The sequence below is a fragment of the Paramisgurnus dabryanus genome, chromosome 21 (genome assembly GCF_030506205.2).
Source record: "Paramisgurnus dabryanus chromosome 21, PD_genome_1.1, whole genome shotgun sequence".
Lineage (NCBI taxonomy): Eukaryota > Metazoa > Chordata > Actinopteri > Cypriniformes > Cobitidae > Paramisgurnus > Paramisgurnus dabryanus.
Genome location: NC_133357.1, coordinates 25,166,760 through 25,193,985, shown reverse-complemented (window position 1 = coordinate 25,193,985; position 27,226 = coordinate 25,166,760). Strand labels below are relative to the sequence as shown.

General features: G+C 36.7%; 1 protein-coding gene across 3 annotated transcripts in view; it reads left to right on the top strand.

Moving 5' to 3' along the window:
* Positions 1 to 25,752, top strand: part of tead3a (TEA domain family member 3 a) — a 48,834-nt gene extending 23,082 nt beyond the window's left edge. The window contains exons 3-13 of one of the 3 annotated variants that reach the window (XM_065286390.2): positions 13,166 to 13,230; positions 13,900 to 13,962; positions 14,512 to 14,523; positions 18,005 to 18,133; positions 18,416 to 18,459; positions 18,538 to 18,602; positions 20,702 to 20,838; positions 20,941 to 21,114; positions 21,210 to 21,353; positions 21,622 to 21,774; positions 24,597 to 25,752. In XM_065286390.2, coding sequence (XP_065142462.1) covers positions 13,166 to 13,230; positions 13,900 to 13,962; positions 14,512 to 14,523; positions 18,005 to 18,133; positions 18,416 to 18,459; positions 18,538 to 18,602; positions 20,702 to 20,838; positions 20,941 to 21,114; positions 21,210 to 21,353; positions 21,622 to 21,774; positions 24,597 to 24,710 — 1,100 coding nt within the window. In that variant the 3' untranslated portion in view covers positions 24,711 to 25,752. Of the gene's footprint in view, positions 1 to 13,165; positions 13,231 to 13,714; positions 13,778 to 13,899; positions 13,963 to 14,511; positions 14,524 to 18,004; positions 18,134 to 18,415; positions 18,460 to 18,537; positions 18,603 to 20,701; positions 20,839 to 20,940; positions 21,115 to 21,209; positions 21,354 to 21,621; positions 21,775 to 24,596 lie in introns of all 3 variants that reach the window. The other 2 variants (XM_073812984.1, XM_065286391.2) reach the window with 2 other exon arrangements.
* The last annotated feature ends 1,474 nt before the right edge of the window (positions 25,753 to 27,226 follow it).

The following is a 27,226-nucleotide window of genomic DNA, read 5'->3' as shown; positions in this document are numbered from 1 at the left end:
ACGGAAGGGAGGGGGAGGAGTTAGCTACGCTCAGTTTGTTTGAAAACAGTTCAAACATCAACAAAAAGTGACGTCACATAGATTCGCTTAGAGCGCCTTTAATTGACGAGAAAACTCGTCAATGCCGGGGCAAGAGTTAATGGCCCTAATGTTGTAGATTTGATAAAAACTTCTTCAAATGTTTACATGTCATTAAATGTGTAAATATTCAGTGTTTGTTGCATTTACAGTGGCTACAACCAGCAATTAAATGTTTTGCGTATCTTTAAAGGTGTAATGTGTTTTTAGCGGCATCTAGTGGTGAGATTGGCAACAACCTCAATTTCGAAACGCATAGAGAAGTTACGGTAGTCGCCACAGGACAAACATGTTATCGTCTGACACAACGTAGGGACGAAACGCGCTCTGTAGAAGAGTTTGTCCATTTAGGGCTACTGTAGAAACATGATGACGACTTCCATGTAAGGGGACCCGCAGTGTATGTAGATAAAAATGACTTATTCTAAGATATGGAATGTCTTTATACACCACTGATGATATAGTTATGTCGATTATATTTCATTTATGTCAAGAGATCCTACTAAAAGTTACACACTGCACCTTTAAACAGTGAATCTAGTTTGTGTAATTGATCATCTTATCTATTGGCATAGTAAGTGTAGCAGAAAAAAGCATTAGGTAGTCAACAAGAGGTTAACGATTTTAAATAATTTGATGTAATGGACCTCAGCAAAGGGCTTCTACACTTTTTAAATTCGAATTGATTGGATTGGCGGTCAATGGTTTATCATTCATCAGCTGGAAAAACTTTATGAATACCGTTTATTGTATTTTTATCGTTATAGTTGTGTTGTGAACTCTGATATTATCTTTAAAGGTGGGGTGCGTGATTTTTGAAAAACACTTTGCAAGAGGGAGTTGGGCTGAGTACCAAAACACACTTGTAGCTAATCAGCAGTAAGGGGCGTGTCTACTAACCAACATCAGTGCCTGTGTCAAGTATGTGTGGGGCAGGTCTATCAAAAGAAGGTCCAGATTCTATTGAGGTAGGGGCGTGTTTGTTTAGGTGATTTCAAATGTCAACATTGGCTTTCAGAGATCATGCACCCTGCCTTTAAAGGTGCATTGTGTAGTAACTTTAAAGAGGATCTCTTGACAGAAATGCAATATAATCTACACAACTATATTATCAGTGGTGTATAAATACCTTACAAAATGAACTGTATTGTTTTTATTACCTAAATATGAGCCATTTTTATCTACATACATCGCGGGTTCTCCTAACATGGAGGTTGCCATTTTGTGCAGCCATGTAGCCTGTTTTGTCACTACTTTGTCTTTGAAGATGACGTGTTTGTCCGGTGGTGGCTACCTTAGCTTCACTATGCGTGAAGAAGGTGTGAGCTGTGGACCGTTGGCTCAGTCTTATTGCTAGATGGCGCTAAAATCTACACACCGGACCTTTAATTTAAAACGATTTTTTAAACTCTAAAGTTATTGTTAACACTTAACACTGCAGGGCAGGAGTTAGAATTAACATTATCAGTATCGTCTATTAGTGTTCATGCTAGTATAGTTATAGTTATTGTCATAGTATAAACAAACAGGCTTGTTCCAGACGTTAATGCCAGGATCCTGAAGTTAATCTCCGAAGGTGCACTGGGTATCCTGATATGCCCTTCCTCTTTCACCCCCAGTGCTTACAAGTTCACCAGGCGCAATGTATACTTTGACTAGACAGCACTAAAATAGTCTGGCCATCTGGGGGAGACATCGGAGAGCTGTCCCAGTTGACTTTGTGCTTTCGCAATCCAAATCTCTTACCTATAGATTAGATTGTAAGAGATTCTGATTCTTCAAAATGTTCCCATCGTCTCACCTGTAGCTCTATTCGAAAACCTAAAGAGTTGCTGTCTACTGCCTATATAAGCAGCTGTCTTATAACTTGTTACTGACTGATGGTTGGAGCGGAAGAGTTTATGACTCATATGTGGGGATTTATTAACTTTAGTGGTGGATGGGTGCCATTACCAAAACTCCTCACAGTGGGGTATCCTATTCATAATTTTGCTAGCCATTAGGGTTTGTAACAGAGCCTTTGTGCCGGGACACTTTGTGAAGTAGAGACTGAAAACTAAACAACAGCTTAATTTTGTCTTAATCATCAATGCCAACATTGTTAATGCTTCTCAGAGCTTCATTACTCACTGCCGATCTCCTGCTGTCTCCTAACAGAAAGCAGCTTTCCCAATAAAGTTCACTCTTTTTGGAACGTGGGAAGACAAGTTAAACAATCCAGCGTTCTCATTGTGTGTCTGGCCGCTTTAATGAGCTTGATTTGTCATCTAACACCTGTGATGTGTTGCCAGGATGTTTTTTTTAAGTCTCGACCTGCAATCACTTAAGTTTATTGCCTGTGTGTCAGAGCTGTTGAGTTGTAGACATGATATCAAGGCTAACACTTCGTAAATGATCTCAAGGTCTATCGCTGAAAATGAGCTAATTTGGAAATCTGTTTGCTATTATGCTTCTTTTCTTGTCATAGTAGTAGCTTTTTATTGAAGTTGTTGATAGTTTCGGTCGCTTGTTCTCGCAACCTGAATTAGCAGGCGCATGACATCATCATTTCAGCTGCACAAGCTCAACAGATGTGATGGTTCCTCAGAGGAGATGACACGGATGCATCTGTGTGATAAATGATAGCGAAGCTTGATTTCCAAGAAGCCGTCGCAGATGTGAGAAATCGAGAGGAAGTCATTGGCTGGCACTGCGTTCGGTACACAAGTTGAGCTGGGATACAGGCGATGCAGGCTTGAGTCTGGCCTGCAACAATTTCTCCTCTCTATCCATTTCTTTATGAATCTAATAAGGAAAACACTAACCAATGTAGCCTACATTTACACAACAACAAATGCACTTAAACAAAAAGTTTCTGCTTTGTGAGAAATTCTGTATTATACGTGTTTCATATTTTTGCATTTAAAACTGCACTAAAATGCGACTTTGAGATTTTCCTCCGTTTTTTCTACGTGGCATTCTGAAAAGTATTTTCAACTAGCTGTGGCGCGACGCTCCTAGAATAAAGATGGCGTCACACCGCGTGCGCATCGCAACTGCGTCGCAATCTATTTGAGTGTGCTCGCTACGCATCTACATTCAAAATAAAGTATTTGCACGCGCAAAATATTAGAAAAGTGAACTGACTCTTACACACGCCAGGCCAGTAGATGGCAATGTTACTTTGTAAAGAAGCACTACATGTCTACGCAAGTCCAAACAATCAAGATGGCTAAGACGTCAAGCAGTTTAGTTATCGTTGGTTGGACAGTGAGGTACTATAAACCTGGAATATAAAAAGCGGAATTTTTTTGTAAACTCAGTATCTTGAGCGGCACAAACACTGGGTCTCCTTCACTAATAATTGCGTATGTTTTTTTACGCACACTTGAACTTCTCACGAAAACTTTCCGCCTAATTCACAACACCTGAGTACGCATATAATTTTGTTCTTATAGTTGTTCTTACGTTAGTGAATTTGGACTGTTCTACGTGAGCGGCCACGTGCACGAGGTTGGTAATTTGCATAAAACACGCCTAAACCAGCTCCATATAAGGGATTTCCGCAGCGCTGGTCCATCGAAAATTTCAGAGCAGTTTGTCAAAGAAGCAAAATAGCTCAAAAAGAAATCCATGATCATATTTATTATCGGTAAATTTTTGTTTTGCTTTGCATTTTTAATTTGCGAGGTTTTGCAGTCGCTGAAGGAAGCCAGTGCTGTCCTCCGACTGGAGTAACATTAAAGAAGTATTGGATGCGTTAACAAATATGATGTTTAATTAATAAGACAGAGCATCTGTATCTAAAATAAAACAGACAGGAAATCAAGTGATTGACGTTTGGACTTCTCATTACATTTACATGACATTTACATTAGGCATTAAGCAGACGCTTTCAAATAGAGATTTAAAATGTGAGGAATGAAAGGGTGAAGATTTGTCATAAAGCGCATCTTCTTTATGTTTAGAAAAAATAAGTAGGCTGTAATAATATTTAATATAATGTATATAATAATAATAATAATATAGATTATGTATAATAATATATATAATACAGAAAAAATTATAATATAAAATATAATCATGTCAATTTTATATATCAACATTATTATAAACATTATAATTATAGCCTAGTATTTGATTATAGTGTACGTGATTATTGCATACGATTGGTTTTAGGTTTTCTTGCATTTTTGCGTAAATTTAGAAATAGTAAATTTTTGTTGAATCAAGATTCGTTCGTGAAAACATCTGTACGAACATCTCACACACAAATTTGTTCGTACGCATGCTTAGGGAATGAGACCCTATGTCCTGTAGGCTGCCATTGTTGTTTTGGTTTATCTAGTACTTGCGCATGCCTACAGACGGTTTCATCGGACGCACGTACGTTGTCGCGGTTACGCGTCTGGACGGAACTTAACTTCTGTTTGTTTAATAGTCTAGTAACTATACTAAAGTCTGGGACAAATACCTTATCGAAAATAACACATGCTTCGGTTAATTAGACAAGGGGAGATGGATCGAGGAGGTTTGGCAGCCGATCTGTAGTTAAGATTGTATACGTTATATAGTACACATTTTACACAGTAACGTTAGCTTAGTGTAGTTTTTGAAATGCTTTAGCTGTGATTTGAACTAAGGTAAGCTACTTATTGTCTATTTTGCTTGTTATCAGAAATAAACTACTCTAAAAGGACTTTGTTGTTATTGCGAAAGTTTACCGGAAGTTACATATGTTCCACGAAAGCCGTTTGTTTATGTTGTTACTGCTGAAACCGTCTATAGACATGAAGTTATCGTTTTTTTACAGATTTTATTTTTGTTGTTTACACAGAAACAATAACTATGACCTCAATACACTGTTGTTATGTAAACAAATGGACAAAACACAAAAATGTCCTGTTTTTGGCTAAAAACGTTGTTGTGTAAACGGCCCCTAATAAAGAAACGGGCTGTCTGACAACAACATGGAGTGATAGAGCTGTGATTTTGGGAGTTATAAAAGTTTAGTATGGGGGAGGGCTGCCCTCCAGGGGTTGTCAGAGGTCAGGGTGTGTCCTCTGCCAACCTCTGCCTTTAAATTGAGTGTTCTCCACTTCAGATAAGTGCTGGCCTTGAGTGACCACTAAGACTGTGAGATGAAACTTATTTGATCCTTTGACCTCTCTCAGCGGGGACGGTCCACCCATCTTTTACTCAACCGGCATGTTTTGACAGCTTATGTGTGTGCTCGTATCTGTTTTCATGGCAAGTAAGAACACGTTCTGCTGGATTGCCGGAGGTTCAGACTGGCTCTTCCAGAAATGTGTGAACTCACACTTATATATTCATGCACATAATGACATACTTGCAATAATTGCAAACGCAGTCATTATGTGTCTTGATTTAAATTGTGACTTTAATTAGTTAATTATGGATTCACTGACATATCTGTTTGTGCTTATTACTATTAGATCTTAAGAAATGACTTATGCGACTCATTTCTTTGCCATCAGAAAACTTGGCCAGTTTATTAAGACTCTAGAAAGAGTGTAACTATTTGAAGTATTTACGGTCTTAAAGGTATTGCACAAATCAAACACGTACTGTAGTTGAGTTGTCACTAACTGGTATTTTGTACTTCAGGTGCACCAAGTAGGTTTGTAAAAAATACCTCCATGAGTTATATAGGACATTACACAGTACAAATTCAAAGCAGCTTCACGGTAATAAAGAGTTAAATAAGGAGAAATTATGCAAACTTATTTCAGTGTGCATGCTAAAGAAAATTTGTTCTGGTTAAGTTAATATATCATTAAGTCCACCGCTCACCCCTTTATTTCAAAATGCATAGAGAGGCTAGCCGCCACAGGACAATCTTGTCATTGTCTGAGACAACATAGTGACAGAGCGCACGCTATTGATGAATATCAGTCATGTGACCTTTTACGTCATTCCAGTTGCCTGCCGCCATCTTGAGTACCTACCGAGTACCAGAAGGCTACTGACAAGCATTTACGGATTTCTTATCTTTTACTGTCTATGATTCTTACGTGTAGAGGAAATGGCTACGAAAACAACATTTCGCACCTCGACTGTCATGGAAAGAAACGCTACTTTAAAAATAAATATCTTGGTTAGGGTTTGATGCCTACTTGATCCCTGATGCGTTCTTCCAGCTGCTGTCCGCTGCTACCGAACTACCACTATTTTACAACACTAAAGGCCGCGGTATACTTTTTTTCCGCGTCCGCGTCCGGCTCGCGCGCGCACGCGTCCGCGCAGCTTTTCGAGTATACTCCCCGCGGCCACACGCGGATGGCCGCGTTCGACACTATACGCAATACAAATGATTTCTAATTCAAATTATTAGTCTAACAGGCTGTCAGGGCAGCAATGATTTGGGGACATTTACAGTACATTAAAACATTAGGTTAGGAGAAGAAAAGTAACTGATCCACCATTGCAAACACAGTTTAGAACAAACAACAAGACAACAAAGAACAGGAATCAAACAAACATGCTCCAGAGCTTTCTGTTCTTGGAAGAAGTAAAAGTTAAAGAAGAAAAACCATAGTGTGTGTGCAAATGCTGTCTATTTCCTTTGTATAATTGTTTATAGTGGAGTGCACTGTCTAAATATTTTCACGCGCATGCGCTGTTGTACGCGGACTGTACGCGGACTGTCCGCGCGGTCTCAAATTTTGGGCTGCACGCGGACGGTCCGCGCGGCCGGCCGCGGACCCTCTTGATGACGAAAATGACGTCATGCGGACGGCGCGCGTACGCGGACGTCCCTAGTATACTTTCGGCTTAAGAAGGCTCGACACAACATGAAACTTTGCTGGATATCTACACATGAACGCGAGCATTGAGAACATTGTTTGTGTAGACAGAGTTTTCTAAAAAGAAAGGTTTTGAACAACTGACTTTGGCTGTTATGGTGTCTCTGCCTGTCTTTGCCAGACATAAATAATCGATTTCCGAATGCAAATGAATGAATATCATATGAGGCTCCTTTTTCAATTAGAAGGTCAATATTGTTTTTCACTTGCGACAAAACAACGAATTAAACATGCATTTATATGGAACTATGCTTTAGGAGCTATCCATCTTTACTCTCCTCCCTCCTTATGTCGCATTCGGAGATCTTGACTGGGAAGATGGCGGCGAGCGAACACCAAAACAACTAAAGTCAGTTGTTCATAAACCTTCTTTTTAGTAAACTCTGTGTACACAAACAATGTTCTCAATGCTCGAGTTCATGTGTAGAGACACAGGTGATACTTCCAGCAAAGTATTATGTTGTGTCGAGCCTTCTTAGTGTTGTAAAAATAGTGATTTTGATGCTCACAACATATTGAAGGCATAGCTTCTAGTTCTTTTGCAACCACTTCAGGTACTCAAAATGGCGGAAGACAAGTGAGTGACGTCAGCTGATATTCATGAATAGACCCGTTTTGTCCATGTAGGGCTACTGTAGAAACATGGCGGCAGAAAATGGCAACTTCCATGTAAAGGGCCCGTGGTATATGCAGATAAAACTGCTCATTCTAAGGTAATAAAAACAATGAAGTTCATTTCAGTATGTAAGATCTTTATACACCACTGATACTTGATGCACTTTTTACTTAAAGTGCATTAAAGCTATATTAAATATAAGCTATGACAAAGTTATTTTGCACCAGTATGTGTTTCCTGTAATATGTAATGTAATATTTTACCAATTGAGCTACAGCGGCATATTTGTGCACATCCTGATGTATTGTCTGAGATGCCAGGTTGTGGATTGCATCAGCTTGTGAGAATCTAGTTTTAGCCAGCGCAGGAAGGCATAACACCTGTTTTTAATTGGCCGCCGGTTTGCTCTTTCTCCTGATTGGCAGTTTCTAAACTTCGACTTTTTACTGCGGGCCAACAGGTGGGAGGTGGGAGAGTTGTTAAAAAGCAGGTGGTTTTAGTCAATAAACACGCATGCATCTGGTCGGATGAAGGGTTATCCAGGGTGAACTAGGAGGATACTGTATAAACCGTTTCAGCGGTAACAACATAAACAAGCCGCTGTCGCGGTCCGCACGTAACTTCCGGTAAACTCCGCTAATAATAAATAACAACAAATTCTTTAAACGTAGTTTATTTATATAACAAGCAAACAAAACAACACATAGATTACCTAGGAAACCAAAACATTTGTTATTTTCGACGAGGCATTTGTTCAAGAGATCAGTTTAGCAACTAGTCAGACCATTAAAAAAACGAAACCGGAAGTAAGGTTCGGATCCAGACGTGTATCACGTGCGTCCGATGAAACCATCTATATGTGAAAAATGAAAGCGGAAACATACTAGACAACATCCTTATTGATTTCCTTCTTGCCAGTGGACCTTCAGGAGAACGACCAAAAAATGATCTCACAATCAGTTTTAGTAAGAATGTAGATGAGCGCTTGAATCTGTGTCCACCATCAAACAGTCTGGCAAAGTCAAAATAGCCAAACACCTTTGCTATGGTGATTTATCTCACATTTTCATCCCAGCAAGGTGCCCTTTCTAATTTGAGAAAAGGTTAGAGTCATTAAAATAAGCTTTTTATTTTGGGAATAAATGCGTACAAAGAAGGTTTCATTTCTCCCCTGCTTTTCCTGGATGCACTTTAGAGGAATCTTTAAGCGAATCAGCACTTTCCTTTGGAACGGCTTTAGTCAGATCTGCTTCTTTTAGATTCAGCACTTGGAAAAATGTATGGTTAAACTATTTCATTTTCCTACCAAAGAGGGAGATAAACGTCTTTAAAGTTTCTACTCTTTTTTTCTGATGTGGTTCTTGGAGAGGGGCCATACAGGATGGCTGGTGTGCAAATGATCTCAAATTTAGCTGATTTTACTTATAATGACAAATGGGAGACATGGAGAGGAAATGAACCGGTAGACAGAAATGGGATTGGGACTTGACATAATCCAAATTCAAACATGATTCTCCCACATGACTGCCATACAACTGTTGTCACAACCCAAAAGGAAACACCATAGTGCTGAAAGAATTGGGATGGTAACCACAAGGTTTTAGGTTCAAGCTCACGAAGAGGCGCTTGAACCCGCTTTTGGTTATTTAGTTGTGACCAATGTCCTTAAACAAAGCACATGATGACTTGCATAAAGTAGCTTGATGGAGATTGTGCCTCAATATGTTTGTTGTAAGATGCTAACGATAAACATATCTGCTAATCTTTACAGTCAGAAACAGATGTTTTGTAGCCTGTCTAATATGAATTACATCTAAGCTGTTGTTTCCAGTTTCACATGTTTTCCTTACTTCCTGCTACTTTCTCCCACTGTTATCTGTCCTTCTTCTCCAAGCCTCCCAGGAAGTACAGCGTTTAGTTTAGGGTCATAAACACATTATTTGTGGGCAGGTAGAGTGCAGCCTTCTGAAAGCTTTTGGCTGGGATTCAGGAGTTCAAGGCTGTTGGGAATGGTCCAGATTCTCTATGCCTCTATATCACAGTCTCCTCTGTCTGTCTGGAACAAAATATGTTTGCCCTCTTCTTTCCATGTGCGTTTTTTTATTTTGCTGTCTGGGCGCCTAATCCCTTTTTGACATCCACCTGTGTTGTCATTTCATCAGTACTGGTTAATTAAATAAAAAAGCGTCAAATTTGTTTGGGTTGTTGCAAATACTACACATGGTATCTATTGGTGCCAAGCATTTGTTGATTAAAAAAAAAAAAATCAGTTTTTTGTGTTTGGTATGTGCTGTACAGCCATACAAATATCTAAGAAGCATGCATTATATGTGACCCTGGACCACAAAACCAGTCATAAGTACCATGGTATATTTGTAGAAATATTTGGCTGAGATACAACTATTTGAATCTGGAATCTGAGCGTGCAAAAAAGTATTGAGGAAATCGCATTTTTGATCATTTATGGTAGGAAATGTACCAAATATCTTTATGGCGCATGATCTTTACTTAATATCCTAATGATTTTTGGCATAAATGTCAATAATTTTGACCCATACAATGTTTCCGCACAAATCATACATCAATGGAAAGCTTGTTATTTATTTAATTTTACCCATATGGCTGGTTTTGTGGCCCAGGGTGACATATTAAACACCATACAATGTATGCATAATACAACTTTAAATTGAAGTGATTTGTAATCTAAAATTATGATCTGTTAGATTTAACAGCCAATGGTATACGTTTGAGGCGGTAGTACCTGTTTGTTTAAAGTAGACATTTCACAAGACTTTTTAAAGATGTCAAATAAATCTTTGGTGTCCCCAGAATATGTATTTGAAGTTATAGCTCAAAATGCCATATAGATCATTTATTATAACATGTAAAAATGACACATTTGTAAGTGTGAGCAAAAGTGTGCTGTTTTTGGGTGTGTCCTTTAAAATGCAAATGAGTTGATCTGTGCACTAAATTGCAGTGCCGTGGTTGGGGTGGTATTATCCCCTTCTGACATCACAGAGGGAACCACATTTTAATGACCTATTTTTTCACATGCTTGCAGAGAATGGTTTACCAAAACGAAGTTACTGGGTTGATCTTTTTCATATTTTCTAGGTGCATGTTTATATATTTAAAGAAGAACATTTTCTGGAAGGCATTAAACTTTTGTGAAAATCATGAAAACCGCTGGCGCTGGCTGGCAACTTTAAAAAAAAAACTCTGGCGGCGAAAGAGTTAAATAATTAAAATAAACAAAAAACAAACTATTTTTGCTATTTTGCAAAATTTGTGTGTGCACCAGTTTGTCGACTTTTCATTGCCGTACAATAAAAAGTCGACAAACTGGCCGTATACAAAAAAACCTGAAATCGTAATTTTTTTTTTGTTTTTTTGTCCAATATTTGTTCTGTATTCACTTTAAAATAAAAGATTATTTATATAGCACTTTTTTACAAATTTTTTATGTTTTAATGTGACTTTATATAAAATAGAAACACATTCAAAAACGTTTAGCCTACTATTCTACACAACTATTACAGTAGGCTAGTGTACATATATTTTTAATTGTTGTATATACTGCACTTACTGTATGTTGTTACACAATAAAAAAATAAATGTATAAAAGCAATTTACAGTATTCTGCATGTTTTATAAAAAAGAAATCTAAACACATTAAAAATGTGCATTATCAGTTGATAGAGTGCAGTCAAAAATGGGTTAAAACAATAATTTTTGCGACTGATTTTATGACTGATTTTGTGTGTATATATATTGTGTATATATACACACATTCATTATATTAGTATATTAATGTTCCATGAAGATATTTTGTAAATTTCCTACCATAAATATATCAAATTATTTATTATTAGTAATATGTGTTGCTACTTCATTTGGTCAACTTTAGAGGCGATTTTTTTATATTTAGATTGTTTGCACCCTCAGATTCCATATATTCAAATTTAGTTGAATTCAAAAAGTTGTATATCGGCCAAATACTGTCCTTTCTTAAAAATAACAAATCAATGGTAAGCTTATTCATGTATTAATATTATTTAGTATGTCCTATAAATTGGAGTCTTATACAGCATTAATGTGCTAATATATTTGATATTTATTTTAAATAAATGCGTTTGTCGGTGACCTGTGTGTATCTGTCTCTGGTGTAATATGGGAGCTGGGGTTCATGTGTATGGGCCAGGAGGTCTGGCCGTCAGTCAGTCGGATGTGTCGGGGGGTGGTGGGACGTCCCAAAAAATCATGGCTGAAACTTTGCACAGCTGTTCACAAGGTCGAACCCTTTATAAACCGTGATGAAATCCTCTTTATCTCTCCTCCCCCGTCTTCCTTTGTTCCCGATCATTTCTTCCATAGCATCATACTTATGGTATTACCCAAACAGATTTATTGTTGTAAACATCTAATAAATCGCCCTTTGTATGAAAACATTTATCCGCTCGGTGTGACCCGATTGGCCGATGCTGCTTTTTCATTTTGCCAAGTCACCACCCACATCACCTGACTCATCTATCACAAGCCTTGTCTTTCAATGGTCTATAAATAAACTAATGGTCACATACGAGGCTTTACACCCTGCTGTGATGTTGCTGGTGGAGGCATTAAAGCATTCTGTCTATAAGAGTCCTCGTTTCCACAAGCTTTAGATGAGAAGTGTTAAATTACGTGCCAAGGGAAAAACATTTACATGTATTCGTTTCAGACAAATTGCAGCACATACATCATATCAGCACGTGTGTTCCCTGGGATTCGAACCCATGACCTTGCTGTGGGTGTCATGCTTTCCTTTATAAGCAGAGCTACAGGGGTCAAAGAGAAATTTCAAATCATGTCATATCATAAAAACGGAGTCATATAAATGCTCACATAAGTGTGATATAAAGGCATATTATGTTTCATTACTGCAAGGGGATTATTTTATTATTTTAAAGGGGACATTTAATGAGATTTTTTTAAAGATGTAAAATAACTATTCATTGTCACCAGTGTGTGTATGCTAAGTTTTAGCTCAAAATACCTCATAGATAATTTATTATAGCATGTTAAAATTGCCACTTTGTATGTGTTTCCCTTTAAATGCAAATGAGCGGATATAATGCAAACACTGATCACCATAATTTTTTTTATTATTGAAACTCAATTGTGCTGTCAATTATTTTCTCTCTTACTATCTGTCTTTGCTCTAAATGGCAGTGCTGTGGTTGGATGGTGCAGATTAAGGGGTTGTATTATTATAATAAGATCCCCTTCTGACATCACAAGGGGAGCCAAATCTAAATGACCTATTTTTTTCACATGCATGCAGAGAATGGTTTAAAAAAACTAAGTTACTTTGATCTTTTCCACACTTTATAGGTTAATAGAAGCACTGGGGACACAATTACAGCACTTAAACAGGGAAAAAGTCAGATTTTCATGATATGTCCCCTTTAATTATTTTGTTAGTCACTCACTTCTATAAAAACAATTCTAATTATGTCATATCATTAAACTGATATTGTTTGCATTGAGCATATAAATGCTTAAGTGTGATATACATTAAAGGCCTACGTAGTTTCTTGTATTATATTGTCATTGTTGTTGCACTGTCAGTGCTGTTTTTTACAATAACCAATACTAGTTTCTCTCTTTTATGCCGATCCAGGTCGCAATGAGTTGATAGCAAGATACATAAAGCTGCGGACCGGAAAATCCCGAACACGAAAACAGGTATCGTCAGTATTACTTGTAATAAATACAAATGTTTACACTACACAGGTTACTTGGCAGGTTACTGTTATTTATGTTTTGCCAAAACTTTACTCACCTTCAAGACAATAATAAAGCCTAAATGTGAGATTTTTTGCATTAAAGGTGCCACAGTATTTTTTGTTTATTGGTTAGAACAGTAGTGGAGTACTGACACCTACTGGTGAGAATGCAGCATTGCAAAGTAAAAGTTTTTGTTGATGCATAAGATTAATTTATTCAGCAAGCCAAATTAGTACAATAACCGGTCATGTGATCTCATTGTGGTGCATGCCATGAAATGAAACCAAGATCACTGAAGTCTGCATTTTCCTGTAATTTTGGACACTTTTTGCAATGCAAAATAATGTTAAGATAAAAGTGAATAGCTTTGGTACATTGACAAATGTTTCATTGTGTTTGTATAAGAATTATACCAAATGTCTGTGGCCATGTTTTACCTCAGGTGTCTAGTCACATTCAAGTGTTAGCCAGAAAGAAAGTGCGGGAATACCAAACAGGCATTAAGGTATGGCTGTGCTGCCACCTTGTGGCATCTTGACTCCATCTCTTTTCACTGGCTCGCCTCTCTTTCTTTTCTTTTCCTCTCTCTCTCTCTTTCTTTCCCCTCTTCTGGCTTCCTCCCTGCAGGTGTCTAGCCATCTGCAGGTTCTTGCGCGGAGAAAGTCTCGCGAGATTCAGTCTAAGCTGAAGGTATGCGCTTTACTGCAGATTCAGCCTGACCCGTGCTGTACACTTTACCTGTCTATATAAAAATGTAAAGACATTTATTGAAACAAATACACTGTGATAGAAATTAACAGCATGCTTGCAATGTAATGCCATCCTCGGGTGGTTCACTGTATTCTGCATTGCATGCTAGTTGTATTGCTAGATTGTGTTTGGACCAATCTGAACCTCCCTCCTTAATCTCTTTTCTAAAGTCTGAATCATTGCTCATTCATGTATTTACTTTGTGGAAGTGTTTTGGTTACTTTCACAGACAGGTTCACATATATGTACTAAACAAACATAATTATGATTTTTGTATCGTTTCTGGGTGGGGAAGTAATGGTCTCATGACCTCCCAAAAGTGTGAAAAGAAGAAGTAAGAACATTTTTTAAAAGTAAGACGACACTTAGAGAAGAACAACAGTTTCTGTGGTGTCGCAGAGGACGCAGTCTCAATTCACTTGATCAGTGTGCCATCTGATCTGTTTGTGTCATCAGCATTTTAACAGTTTCTCTTCCTTTCAATTTTAGGCCATGAACTTGGTAAGTGAAATGTTTCCTGTAGTCTGCTTCGCCTCTTGACGCACACAGACACCTGCAGATGCTTGGCTTTGGCTGGTTATGTCACATAGGTTCAGGCAGTTGTGTGCTTTGGCTGCCAGTTGTTTGTCACCGACCTCACCTGTTTAAGTTGTGTTCAGCAACCGTAGCTGTTCTTTTTGTTTTGGGCCTAAGTGTTTGTTTATTGTAAGTTTCAAACAAAGCATCGGGTGTTTTGTAATGTTTCTTTACTACAAGGGTATTATTTTTTGAGGGGGGGGGGGTCACATTAGCGTTTTTGGTGCACCCCCAAGTCCATTTCACGTCAAAGTCCGGTTCGTTTGGATGGTGTGAACCCTGTTTCCACACTCCGAAAGTATACCTAAAAAGGGTGGTCTGGCCCATACGGCAAAAAAATATATTTCAAATTATACAAAAATTGGCCAAAAAATATATTTGCTGAAATACATTTTTTTTTATATATATTGAGGTGTAAAGGTTAAATATAAATATATTTTCTTACCCCCGAAATACATTTTAAAATATATTTTGAGATATTAAAGTTTAATATAAATATATTTTCAAATTCAAAAATATATTTAAACAAGCTTCACCGTTTCTAAAATATATTTTGGCAAAAAAAATTTTTTTTTACGGTGGGTACGGTTTTTGTGGACTAAATCTAGGCTGACCATACGTGCCATTCTTCCCGGACGCGTCTTGGCCTGGATTTCGGGTTCGTCTTCCGGAAGTCATATTTCTCGGCCGCATACGTCATAGAGGATTATTATTATTATTATTACAGAAAAGCAACCGTTACATTTTAAGGTAAGAATGAAACTACAATTGTATGTCTTATGTTTTTAACTGAATGGTGTGTGCGGTCAACAAATACGACTTCTGGAAGATGCACCGAAATCCTGGCAAGGACGTGTCTGGGAAAAATGGCACGTGTGGTCACCTTAACTAAATCACTAAAGTAAACCGCTATTAAAGGGACACTCCACTTTAAAAAAAAAATATGCTAATTTTCCACCTCCTCTAGAGTGAAACATTTTATTTTTACCGTTTTGGAATCCATTCAGCTGATCTCCGAGTTTGGCGCTAGCACTTTTAGCATAGCTTAGCATAATCCATTGAATCTGATTAGACCATTAGCATTGTGCACAAAAATAACCAAAATAATACAAAAATAATCAAAGCTTTCAATATCACTACGCCTGTTGCAGCCATGTTACAGCAGCAAAGTCCTTGATTATTACGCCAGATTGAGAGTATAGTTCCTAGCCATATCTGCCTAGAAAATCACAACTTTTAATTTTCTGAAGGTCTTAGTACACAATGTAACTACAGAAGAGTCAAGTTTTAGTTATTTTTTAGCTCGATGCTAATGGTCTAATCAGATTCAATGGTTTATGCTAAGCTATGCTAAAAGTGCTATTGCCAGACCGGCAGATCAGCTGAATGGATTCCAAAATGGTAAAAATCAAATGTTTAACTCAAGGGGAGCTGGAAAATAAGCATATTGATAAAAAAAGTGGTGTGTCCCTATAATGACGCGTGCGGGTGTGTTTGTGCTCATTAAAATTGATGACGTGTATTTGCAGATATCTGGGCGCGAGAGTGATGCGCTGTAAAAATAATTTGTGTTTATTTTCTGCTTGCCCTTAGCAATCATCGGTGGACAGCCCGCTTTCTTTTGTACAAGTTAAGTACTTTTGCATCAGACAGATGCAAGTGGGACTTTCCATAGACTTCCATACAAAATAGCGGCACAAAGCAACGTTCTTACACAGCCGGCAGGCGTGAATAACTTAAAAAATCACTCAGATTAAACATGTCAAGTAATTATCTGTCCACCCTGCCAGCCATAATGCGTGAAAGATACATCCGCTAACTTAATTTGGTCAATTGTAAAACATGTCCCTTTCATTCTCCCAGCGTCAAATTTGTGTAACAACGCTACCCAGTGGGCAAAGGTGACTACCTGGACATTAACTCGTACCTCATCGAGTCAACAGGGAAGCAAGTGAATGATTTTACTTCGTATTTAAAGTAAACATCTTTAAATGCATATGTTTTTATATTTAGAGTACGGAGTGCACTTTTACAACTAGCTTGGCTTAGCTTTCGATAGCATCATGATTTTCCAGCAAGATATGGATGATGATGGCAAATAGCCAGGGATAGCTGATAACAGACATTGACTAAGACGGCCCAATAGTTTTCTAAATGATTGGTTGTTAAATATTGGAATTGTGGGAAGCTTACACTAAATTGTAGTTTAAGGTTGCTAGTGTCCTGCTTAATCGAGCTTGATATGTCATGCACACAACAAATCATTTTATGAGATTTTTTTAAGATGTAAAATAAGTCTTCATTGTCATCAGAGTGCGTATGTGAAGTTTTAGCTTAAAATACCCAATAGATAATTTATTATAGCATGTTAGAATTGCCACTTTATTGGTGTTAGCAAAAATGTGCCGTTTTTGGGGGTGTCCCTTTAAATGCAAATGAGCTGATAAAATGCAAACACTCATCACCATAATGTTTTTTTGTAATTGAAACTCAGTTGTGCTGTCGTATATTCTGTCTCTCTCAGTGCAGATTAAGGGGTGGTATATTTATATAATAAGATCTCCTTTCGACATCACAAGGGGAGCCAAATTTCAATGACATATTTTTTCACATGCTTGCAGAGAATGGTTTACCAAAACTAAGTTACTGGGTTTTTCTTTGTCACATTTTCTAGGTTGACACAAGCACTGGGGACCCAATAGGTTTTATGCCCATCTGCACTACTTCCTGAACCTCAGCCAGCTCCTTGTTTCCTGGCTGCCATTATTGGACAAACTGATTAATCCAGGTGTGCCTGACCTCAGTAGTCACAACAACAATAATCAGACACACTTGGATTAATCAGTTTGTCCAATAATGGCAGATAGGAAACAAGGAGCTGGCTGAAGTTCAGGAAGTAGTGCAGCTGGGCATAAAGCCTATTATAGCATTTCATGATATGTCCCCTTTAATTATTTTGTTAATAATTAGGTGTGAAAATGCAGACAAAAATATAACTCAATCACAGAGACTTTAGAAACACTGGATGGGCCAGACGTCTGTCGTCGTCTTTCTGTCTGTATCTGTTTCCTTTTCTTTTTCTGCTCAGCTGAATGATACGTGCTTTGTTTATGCTTTGTTTGGGTTTATTGCGGGTGGTTGCAAGAATAATATCATGCACCAATACCATGATATTTGTCTGGTGCTCTTAAAACGCATGCTACCATATAGCAATCTTTACTAAAAACTTCACACTCGAATGTATACATTATGCTTAATAGTAATAAATGTTATAAGTCCTAAATGTGATAATTCTGGAATTTAACCTAAAATATCATGTTTATAATACATCTTAGAACTGGCATTATGTTAAGTTTAGGAGTCCAGAGAGTCTTGTACATTATTCCAATTTACTCCTGTCTCTCAGGATCAGGCCTCCAAAGACAAAGCCCTGCAGAACATGGCCGCTCTATCATCTGCTCAGATTGTTTCTGCAAGTGTGATGAAGAGTCAGTTGCCTCCTCTTCCTCAGCACCCATACCCTCCTCCACCCAGGGTTAGTTTCAAGCTTAAGCAGCAGTCACAATCTACACTATTAGAATATTGTGTAAATCAGTCCCTAGGTGTCACTGAGGCATTACCCATTCTAAAAATGTATCTAAAGAGCACCTCAAAGGTACATATCAATATTAAATGTATGCATATCCATATTGGGATTGTATTTTGTACTGCCCCAGTGACAGCTTCTGACCATTTTTCTGACTGTGCACACTTTAATACACTTTAATAATGTATATTTCAAACTCAGTGGGTTTTCATGCTCTGTTTTGTTGACTAGTTTTGGCCTGGCCACATCCCAGGACAGTCTGGACCTTCTCAGGAGTAAGTATTTCTATAACATTGACATCTGATCATCTGGTCATTTTGAATGCCTGCTGATCTTAATTTGTGTTTTTATAGCATTAAACCCTTTGCACAGAGTCCATACGCCAGCCTACAACCCCCACTACCTACACCTATATCAAGTAAGAGAAATTTATATACAGCATATGGTATTTATATATACTATACTTTGGTCAATGACATGATATTTATTATACTTTTATGTATGTATTTCCTTTTAAAATAACTTCATACATTAATGACATTTGTCACTTTGTAATATATTTAGTTTTAATACATTTTCATAATTTTTTTATTATAAATATTTGTTTTGGTATTTCAAACTTGAACCAATTATGATAACTATTAAAAATGGTGTTTAAATTTATAAAAAATTTAAAATAAGACACTGGCATTACTTTAACTTTGAAACCTTTCCTCTAAACAAATATTAGTATTTTTAAAAGATGTTGCATAACAAAATATTTATAAAAAACATCTTTAAAATGATGTTTGAAATAGACAAAATAATAAAGAAAAGGAAGCCAAAAATAGCTGCTAGATTTAGATGTGAATCAATACTTTAATGCTGTCAAGTATTGAAGAAGACAAGAAGATGAATGGGTCATTCTACAAAAAAGGTGGAAATGCTTGTCCCTTGCTTTTGCAGACCCCTTTATCATTTAATTTGACCTAATAATCCCATAATGATACATATTTAATAAATATAGACTGTCCTTAAAATGATGAGAGAGTTTATTTATTTAATTTTCTTTTTATTTCTTTTTTTAAACTTTTTTTTGTCTGGTCCTAAAAATTGCCCTGTCCCTTTGATCATACGTGGAAGTTGAACTGTGTTTTTATAAAACAAATCTAATTTACATGTACCCTTAACCCTGTATGAATTTACTACAACACTGAAATGGTAAAAATACACTATTAATATGAATAATATCAAATAAATATTTGTCCCCCAAATTTATGTCACTGGTGTTACCCTACCCGAAGCACTTTTATTTTGAAACAATGCATCAGCTCTTTGAAGTTTTTCATGGGTCAAGAGGTCAGTGAAAGAAGTGCAGTAGAGGAAGGCAAAAGGTTTTTGAGATGTCTTACCTTATTTGTCTAAAATATCATGATATATCTAAGAATTTTGAGATAAGATTTTTTTAGATGTCATTAGTGTTACTCTTTTTTTATAGCTGCGAGTGTTAATATCTTTACATAAAAATACATTATACTGAATAAGTATGTGATTGTTACATCTCTGATGAAATGGCACATGGCTAATGGCAGCCATTTTGTTAAAATATTATTTTTTTTCTGTAATTTGTCATTGGTGTTACCATCATTAGTGTTACTTCTCTAATGAGTACTTCCTAAGCACTATTCCTTTAACTGACCAACATAAAAGCATAAAAATGTTTTTTTCTCATATTCATTATCTATTATTATATTCTAATTTTGTCATTGGTGTTACATTGTGTCATTGGTGTTAAACCAAGTTTTGGTGTTATGAATGTATTTTCTTGTACTTTCTACTAATATTTTGTTGTTGATATGGGATGTAAGACATTGCTGATATTTCAGTCGTTGCATCAAAGCCTTTTTGGTTGAATATTTTTGTTTTTGTTGGTTTTAAAGAAAAAAGTCAAACTGAGAATCAATTAATTTCATACAATGCTGGGTAAAGATGAAGAATTCAATTAAACAAATATTAATAATCAATTATTTTTCTTGCTGTTATCATTCCTCTACTCACCCTTTAACTAAATACACAAGCTGATATGAGAAAAAATATTTAGTATCAACATTAATGTTGTTTAAATCACAGGTAACATCAATGATAAATAAATGACTCATGGATTCTTTATTAAAATGTATTAAAAAGTTAAAAATAGATTAAGCTCCCCGTTTTGTGGATTCATAGATTTGACAAGTTAATTAATGCTATTAAAGAAGTTTTGGGAATGTTGAAAGAAGTTCATTTAAGCAAATTTCCATCACCCGAATTCCACCTTTTCTGTTGAATGACCCGAATGCTAAAATACCAGGAGTACAATTTATATTATGAATATTAATGTTTGTATTTTGATACATACTGTAGTTATATTTGTGTCTATAGTTTTTATGATTTTACTATTATGCAAAAAAACAAAGAAAAAGTGATCCCTAAACTTCAGTTTACTCTTTGAGGTATATAACTGATCACCCAGTCTAAACTAGTATATTTACTCAACAGGTTATGAGCCCTTAACCAACCCCCTCCCTCCCACCCCAACAGCGATGCCTGTATGGCAGGATCGGACCATTGCCTCTTCTAAACTCCGCATGCTGGAGTATTCTGCCTTCATGGAGGTCCAGAGAGACCCTGAAACTGTGAGTGCTTTTGTTTTACAATGAATTCTTTACATATCTACCTCGTGTGTATTATGTGTGTATAGAAGAATAAATGTTACCTTTTCTCATGTTGCTTCACAGTATAGCAAGCACCTGTTTGTCCACATTGCCCAGACAAACCCCTCATACACCGACCCCCTCCTGGAGGCAGTGGACATCCGTCAGATCTACGATAAGTTTCCGGAGAAGAAGGGAGGGCTGAAGGAGCTGTATGAGAAAGGCCCTCAGAATGCCTTCTTTCTGGTCAAATTCTGGGTCAGTTCATTTAATTTTTAAAGTCTCTGTAAAGTTAATCTTGAAAAAGACCTCATCAGGAAGAAAACTGATTATTTGATCACTGGATCTTTCAGGCTGATCTGAACAGCAGCAATATTCAGGATGGAGCTGGCTCGTTTTATGGGGTCAGCAGTCAGTACAGCAGCGCTGAAAACATGACCATCACTGTGTCCACTAAAGTCTGCTCATTTGGAAAGCAGGTGGTGGAGAAAGTTGAGGTGAGTTCACTTTTTATGCAGAAACGCCCCTCTCATAACCATATACTACATGGTAAAAACACAACCCCTGAATAAAACTAAATAAAACATACTAAAGATGAATTTGACTGATGGTATTATTTATTTCAATAAAGAAATCAAACAGGAACAAATACTGTAGATATAATGGGTGTGCACATACTGTTGACCATATAGATCAATTCTGACTGTAGCCGTTAACATTTAGAAATCAGCCTCTGCATTGAAAGTTTGAGTTTGTGACCCACAGACAGAATATGCTCGTGTGGAGGGTGGGAGGTACGTTTACCGGATCCATCGCTCCCCTATGTGCGAATACATGATCAACTTCATCCATAAACTCAAGCACCTACCAGAGAAATATATGATGAACAGCGTTCTGGAAAACTTCACTATACTCCAGGTAAGACTAGTGCAGGGTCAATGTGAAAAATCACTATACTGCATCATGTTATATACTGTACTTTACAACACTAATAAATGTAAAAGAAAGTTTACTATAATGTATAATGTAGTTTAATGTCAGAAACAAATGGTCCTTAGCTGTCACTGGGGCAGTGCCATTTCAAAAGATACATATTTGCACCTAAAGAGAGTCAAAGAGTAACCCAAAAGTACATATTAGTATCTCAGAGGTACACATTAGTACCAAAGAGTGCATAGCACCTCAGATGTACATATTTTGGTACTAAATAGTGAATATAAATACCTCAAATGTACATATGAGTGTCTCTGAGGTACATATTAGTACCCAGAGGTACATTTTCGTACCAAAGAGTGAATGTATGTACTTCAAAGGGACATATTAGGACCCCAGAGGTACATATCAATACCAAAGAATATAAGTACCTCAAAGGTACATATTAGTATCTCAGAGGTACATTTTGGTACGAAAAGTGATAATAAGCACCTGAAATGTACATATTATGACCCCATATATGGACCCCAGAGGTACATATTGGTCCAAAGAGTGATTATAAGCACATCAAATGTACATATTAGGACCCCAGAGGTATATTTTGGTACCAAAGAGTGAATATAAATACCTCAAAAGTACATATTACTTTTGAAAGTGCATACTAGCACCTCAGATGTACATATTAGAACCCAGAGGTACATTTTCGTTCCAAAGAGTGAATATATGTACTTCAAAGGGACATATTAGGACACCAGAGGTATATTTTGGTATCAAAGAGTGAATATAAGTCCCCAAAAGGTACATTTTGGTACGAAAGAGTGATTGTATGCACCTCGAATGTACATATTAAGACCCTATATAAGAACCCCAGAGGTACATATTGTTACCAAAGAGTGAATATAAATACCTCAACGTTACATATGAGTATCTCAGAGGTACATTTGGCAGATCCTGAGTGACTCTGGGCCGATCCAATAGTTTTAAACTTCAACAATGGACCCTCCTTAACGGAAGTAACGCTTTGCAATGGAGCGTGGCCAGACTCTCTGTACAAATGAAATGAATGTACGAGAGTCTGGTTATACCAGGCTACATATTAGGACCCCAGAGGTACATTTCTATATAAAAGAGTGAAAATAAGTACCCCAAAGGTACATATTAGGACCCCATATAAGGACCCCAGAGGTACATATTGGTACCAAAGAGTGAATATAACTACATTAAAGGTACATATGAGTGTCTCAGAGGTACATATTAGTACCAAAGAGTGCATTCTAGCACCTCAGATGTACATATTAGAACCCAGAGGTACATTTTCGTACTATAGAGTGAATATATGTACTTCAAAGCGACATATAAGAACCCAGAGGTACATATTAGTACCAAAGAACGAATATAAATACCTCAAAGGAGCATAGTATCTCAGAGGTATAGTACAATTTGGTATCAAAGAGTGAATATAAGTACCCCAAAGCTGCATTTTGGTACGAAAGCGTGATTAAGCACCTCAAATGTACATAGTAGGATCCCATAAGGACCCCAGAGGTACATATTGGTACCAAAGAATGCGGATAAATATCCCAGAGGTACATATTAGGACCCCATATAAGGACCCCAGCGGTACATGTTGTTACCAAAGAGTGATTATAAGCACCTCAAATGTACATATTAGGACCCCAGAGGTATATTTTGGTACCAAAGAGTGAATATATATATATACCTCAAAAGTACATATTAGTATCTCAGAGGTACATATTAGTACCAAAGAGTGCATACTAGCACCTCAGATATACATATTAGGAACCAGAGGTACATTTTGGCACTAAAGAGTGAATATATGTGCGTCAAAGGGACATATTAGGACCCCAGAGGTATATTTTGGTATCAAAGAGTGAATATAAGTACCCAAAAGGTACATTTTGGTTTGAAAGAGTGATTGTAAGCACCTCAAATGTACATATTAGGACCCCATAAGGACCCCAGAGGTACAAATTGGTACCAAATAATCCGAATATGTACCCCAAAGGTACATATTAGGAACCCATATAAGGACCCCAGAGGTACATATTGGTACCAAAGAGTGATTATAAGCACCTAAAATGTACATATTAGGACCCCAGAGGTATATTTTGGTACCAAAGAGTGAATATAACTACATCAAAGGTACATATGAGTGTCTCAGAGGTACATATTAGTACCAAAGAGTGCATACTACCACCTCAGATATACATATTAGGAACCAGAGGTACATTTTGGTACTAAAGAGTGAATATATGTGCGTCAAAGGGACATATTAGCACCTCAGATGTACATATTAGAACCCAGAGGTACATTTTCGTTCCAAAGAGTGAATATATGTACTTCAAAGGGACATATTAGGACCCCAGAGGTATATTTTGGTATCAAAGAGTGAATATATGTGCGTCAAAGGGACATATTAGCACCTCAAAGGGAACATATTGGTACCAAAGAGTGATTTTAAGCACCTTAAAGGTACATAATAGGACCACACAGCTACATATTGATAACGAAGAGTGCATATAAGTACCCTAAAGGTACATTTTTAGTAAATCAGAGGTACATATCAGTACCAAGGGTACATATTAGTACTTTAAAGGTACAGGTACAAATTAGGAACTTTTGAAAGGCTACTGCCCCCTTGGGGACATTTGTGACATTTTTTTGATAGTGTACAGTACTAAATTAATGTAAAAGAAAGTTTACTATACTGTTTAATTTGTCTACCTACACTGCATAACTGAAACTAGTGTTACATTTTCTAACATATATGTTATTCCTCTCACCAGGTTGTTACAAACAGAGACACACAAGAGACTTTGTTGTGCATTGCATTTGTGTTCGAGGTGTCCACAAGCGACCACGGAGCACAGTATCATGTTTACAGACTCGTGAAGGACTGAACAACGCCGTGCCAAGTGTTTAAATGACTACAGGCAAAAAAATGAAACAAATTTAGACAAAAACACAAACAAGGACAGAACCCAAACCAGGATACTCTGCACTAGGTTGTATTGTATATTTAGTTAAGTTCTTTAAAAGGAAAGAAAATGTACTTTCAGGGATAATTCTGTTTCTTTCTTTGTATTAAATGTATTGTGAGATGAGAGTTATTGAACGTGGGTTGGATAACAACCCTTTTTATGGTAAAAACGCTAAAGGCACAAAGGTCTTTTTAAAGCGATTGTATGCAAATAGCAAATGAATGCTGGTCAATACAAGTCCATCTTTAATCAGGAACTTTCCCAATCTACTTTGATCACAATCTTCCATTTTGACACACCAGCACACGCTACCTCTAACCTTTAACAGATTAGGGGGCGGACAATTTGACTGTCACAAAACTTATAGGAAAGGAACGTTGAATGTTTGTTACGATGGTTAAGCGCAAGTTACATAAGTGAAGCATATCAGGGTCATGTTCAATGTTACACACGTTTGAAAGCGTTGCTCTTTATTTGGCTTGAATTTCTGTTTTTTAAAAAGTGTGTGAGCTGTAAGTGTGTGAGCTGTTTCTACCTCCTGGCGTTACATGCTTTTGGAGCATTTTTATTTTTTTGTTGAAACCTAAGGTCTCAAAAATAAGTACAACTGCCAATGCAATGTTGGTTATTGTGAAAAACACTGCATATGCATGGTGATAGCCCTCATTTTGAGTGCCTTGTTATATTCGCGGCCTACCTTCAATATATCTGTGAGTTACTACAGTATTCTGTAATCAAGTATCATTGTTTAAAGCAAGACAGAACAACCCTGCTATTGGTTAAATGGGTCACATGACAAATCTCAACAGGCACTGTCAGAAAAAATGGTTTAAAATGTTCTCAAGCTGTCGCTGGGACAGTACCCTTTAAAAAGGTCCTATGGACTTCCAGAGCGTGTGCTTTAACCTATTTAGGATGCTGGTCAATCAGACATCAAAATACATAAATTTACAAATTTAAAAGGGACAAATGAGCTCGTTTTGAGATTAGAGCAGCACAATGTGTACATTAAATCTGTTTTGTTATTAGCTTATTGGCTAATCGCTAATGTTGTAAGCATGCATACTTTTCTTTAAAGCAAGTATTTTCTGCATTTGCTGATTGAATAACCAGCATCCAGGAACAAAACAATAGGTTTAAAGCGAGGCCCCTAATAGCCTCGGTTTTGGAATCGACTATAAATGCTGCATTTGTATACATTTGGTACTAATATGTACCTTTTGACGTGCTAGTATGCATTCTTTGATGTACCTATGGGGACCACCCCAAGGAGAACTAGGTACCATTTAAACTATGTTTTCTGACAGTGTGTAATGCTTAGTTTAAAATTTTCACCAAATCTCATCCTTACCAAACAATTACAAACACATTAGCTTGTTTTATGTGAAACTGAGTATTTTTCTAACATTTAATGCAAGACTTTGTAAACAGATGATTTTTAAGTGCACAAAATGAATTTAACCTTTTATTCCATACCTAAAAGTGCAATAAGGTTTGGACTATTCCGATGCAAGGGTTCTCAGGTTCCTTCAGTAGTATAGAAACACACTAGGTTCAGAATGTTAGTACACAATACTTTGAGTTTAGGTTACTGTATGCTTCCAGTAATGGCAACCATAGCTTATGGACCATGGATACCTTTGTATGGTTTTTCTACACAAGTGCTATGGCACTGTATCGAATATAATTAGTGACATTTATTTACAATCATCTGTTTATTCATTTATCAGATTTTGGTACGTTTATATACGTCTGTGCTATGGTTTATGCACATACTGTATTGATTTTACATTGAGGATGACTGTATATTTCAGTAGGACATTTTCCTTTTGGAATATTGAATGCAAACGTCCACAAAACTTTTTAAAAGGGTTCTGTTAAAGACTTAAAAATGATGTTTTAACCAAAGAGGTCTTTATATGGATGACATCCAAATGAATGTGAACATCATCCACCAGAAAACTCTTTGTAGCCTTTTTGTGTGGTTCAGATCATCTGTGACATTTAAAAGTCATAATTTTTTGTGTGTGTGGTTGTGTGTATATATGCTTGGATGTGTGAGAGAGAAAAAAATGATTTGTGAATTGTGTATATTTTAAGTATGTTAACAGGAAACGCTTTTATTTTGGTTCTTCTTTCATTGCTTTGTTTAAATATCATTCATGCTCTGGTTATTAATAAATATGGGTTGTAACATCTATGCAGCGTATCAAGTTAATATTTGTTTTTTATTGTACAATTATATATTTTAAACGACAATAATATTTTGACAGTATATTAGTACATATTAGGCTACAGTGGTTGTTGATATCTTTAATTATGTAGTGTTTAATGATGAACTGTGGTCATATTTTAAATTTAATTTATAAACTAATCCATGTGTTTCATCCTCTCTGTCCAGGTTATATGCTTTAAATGAAAATCAATCTTTTTCC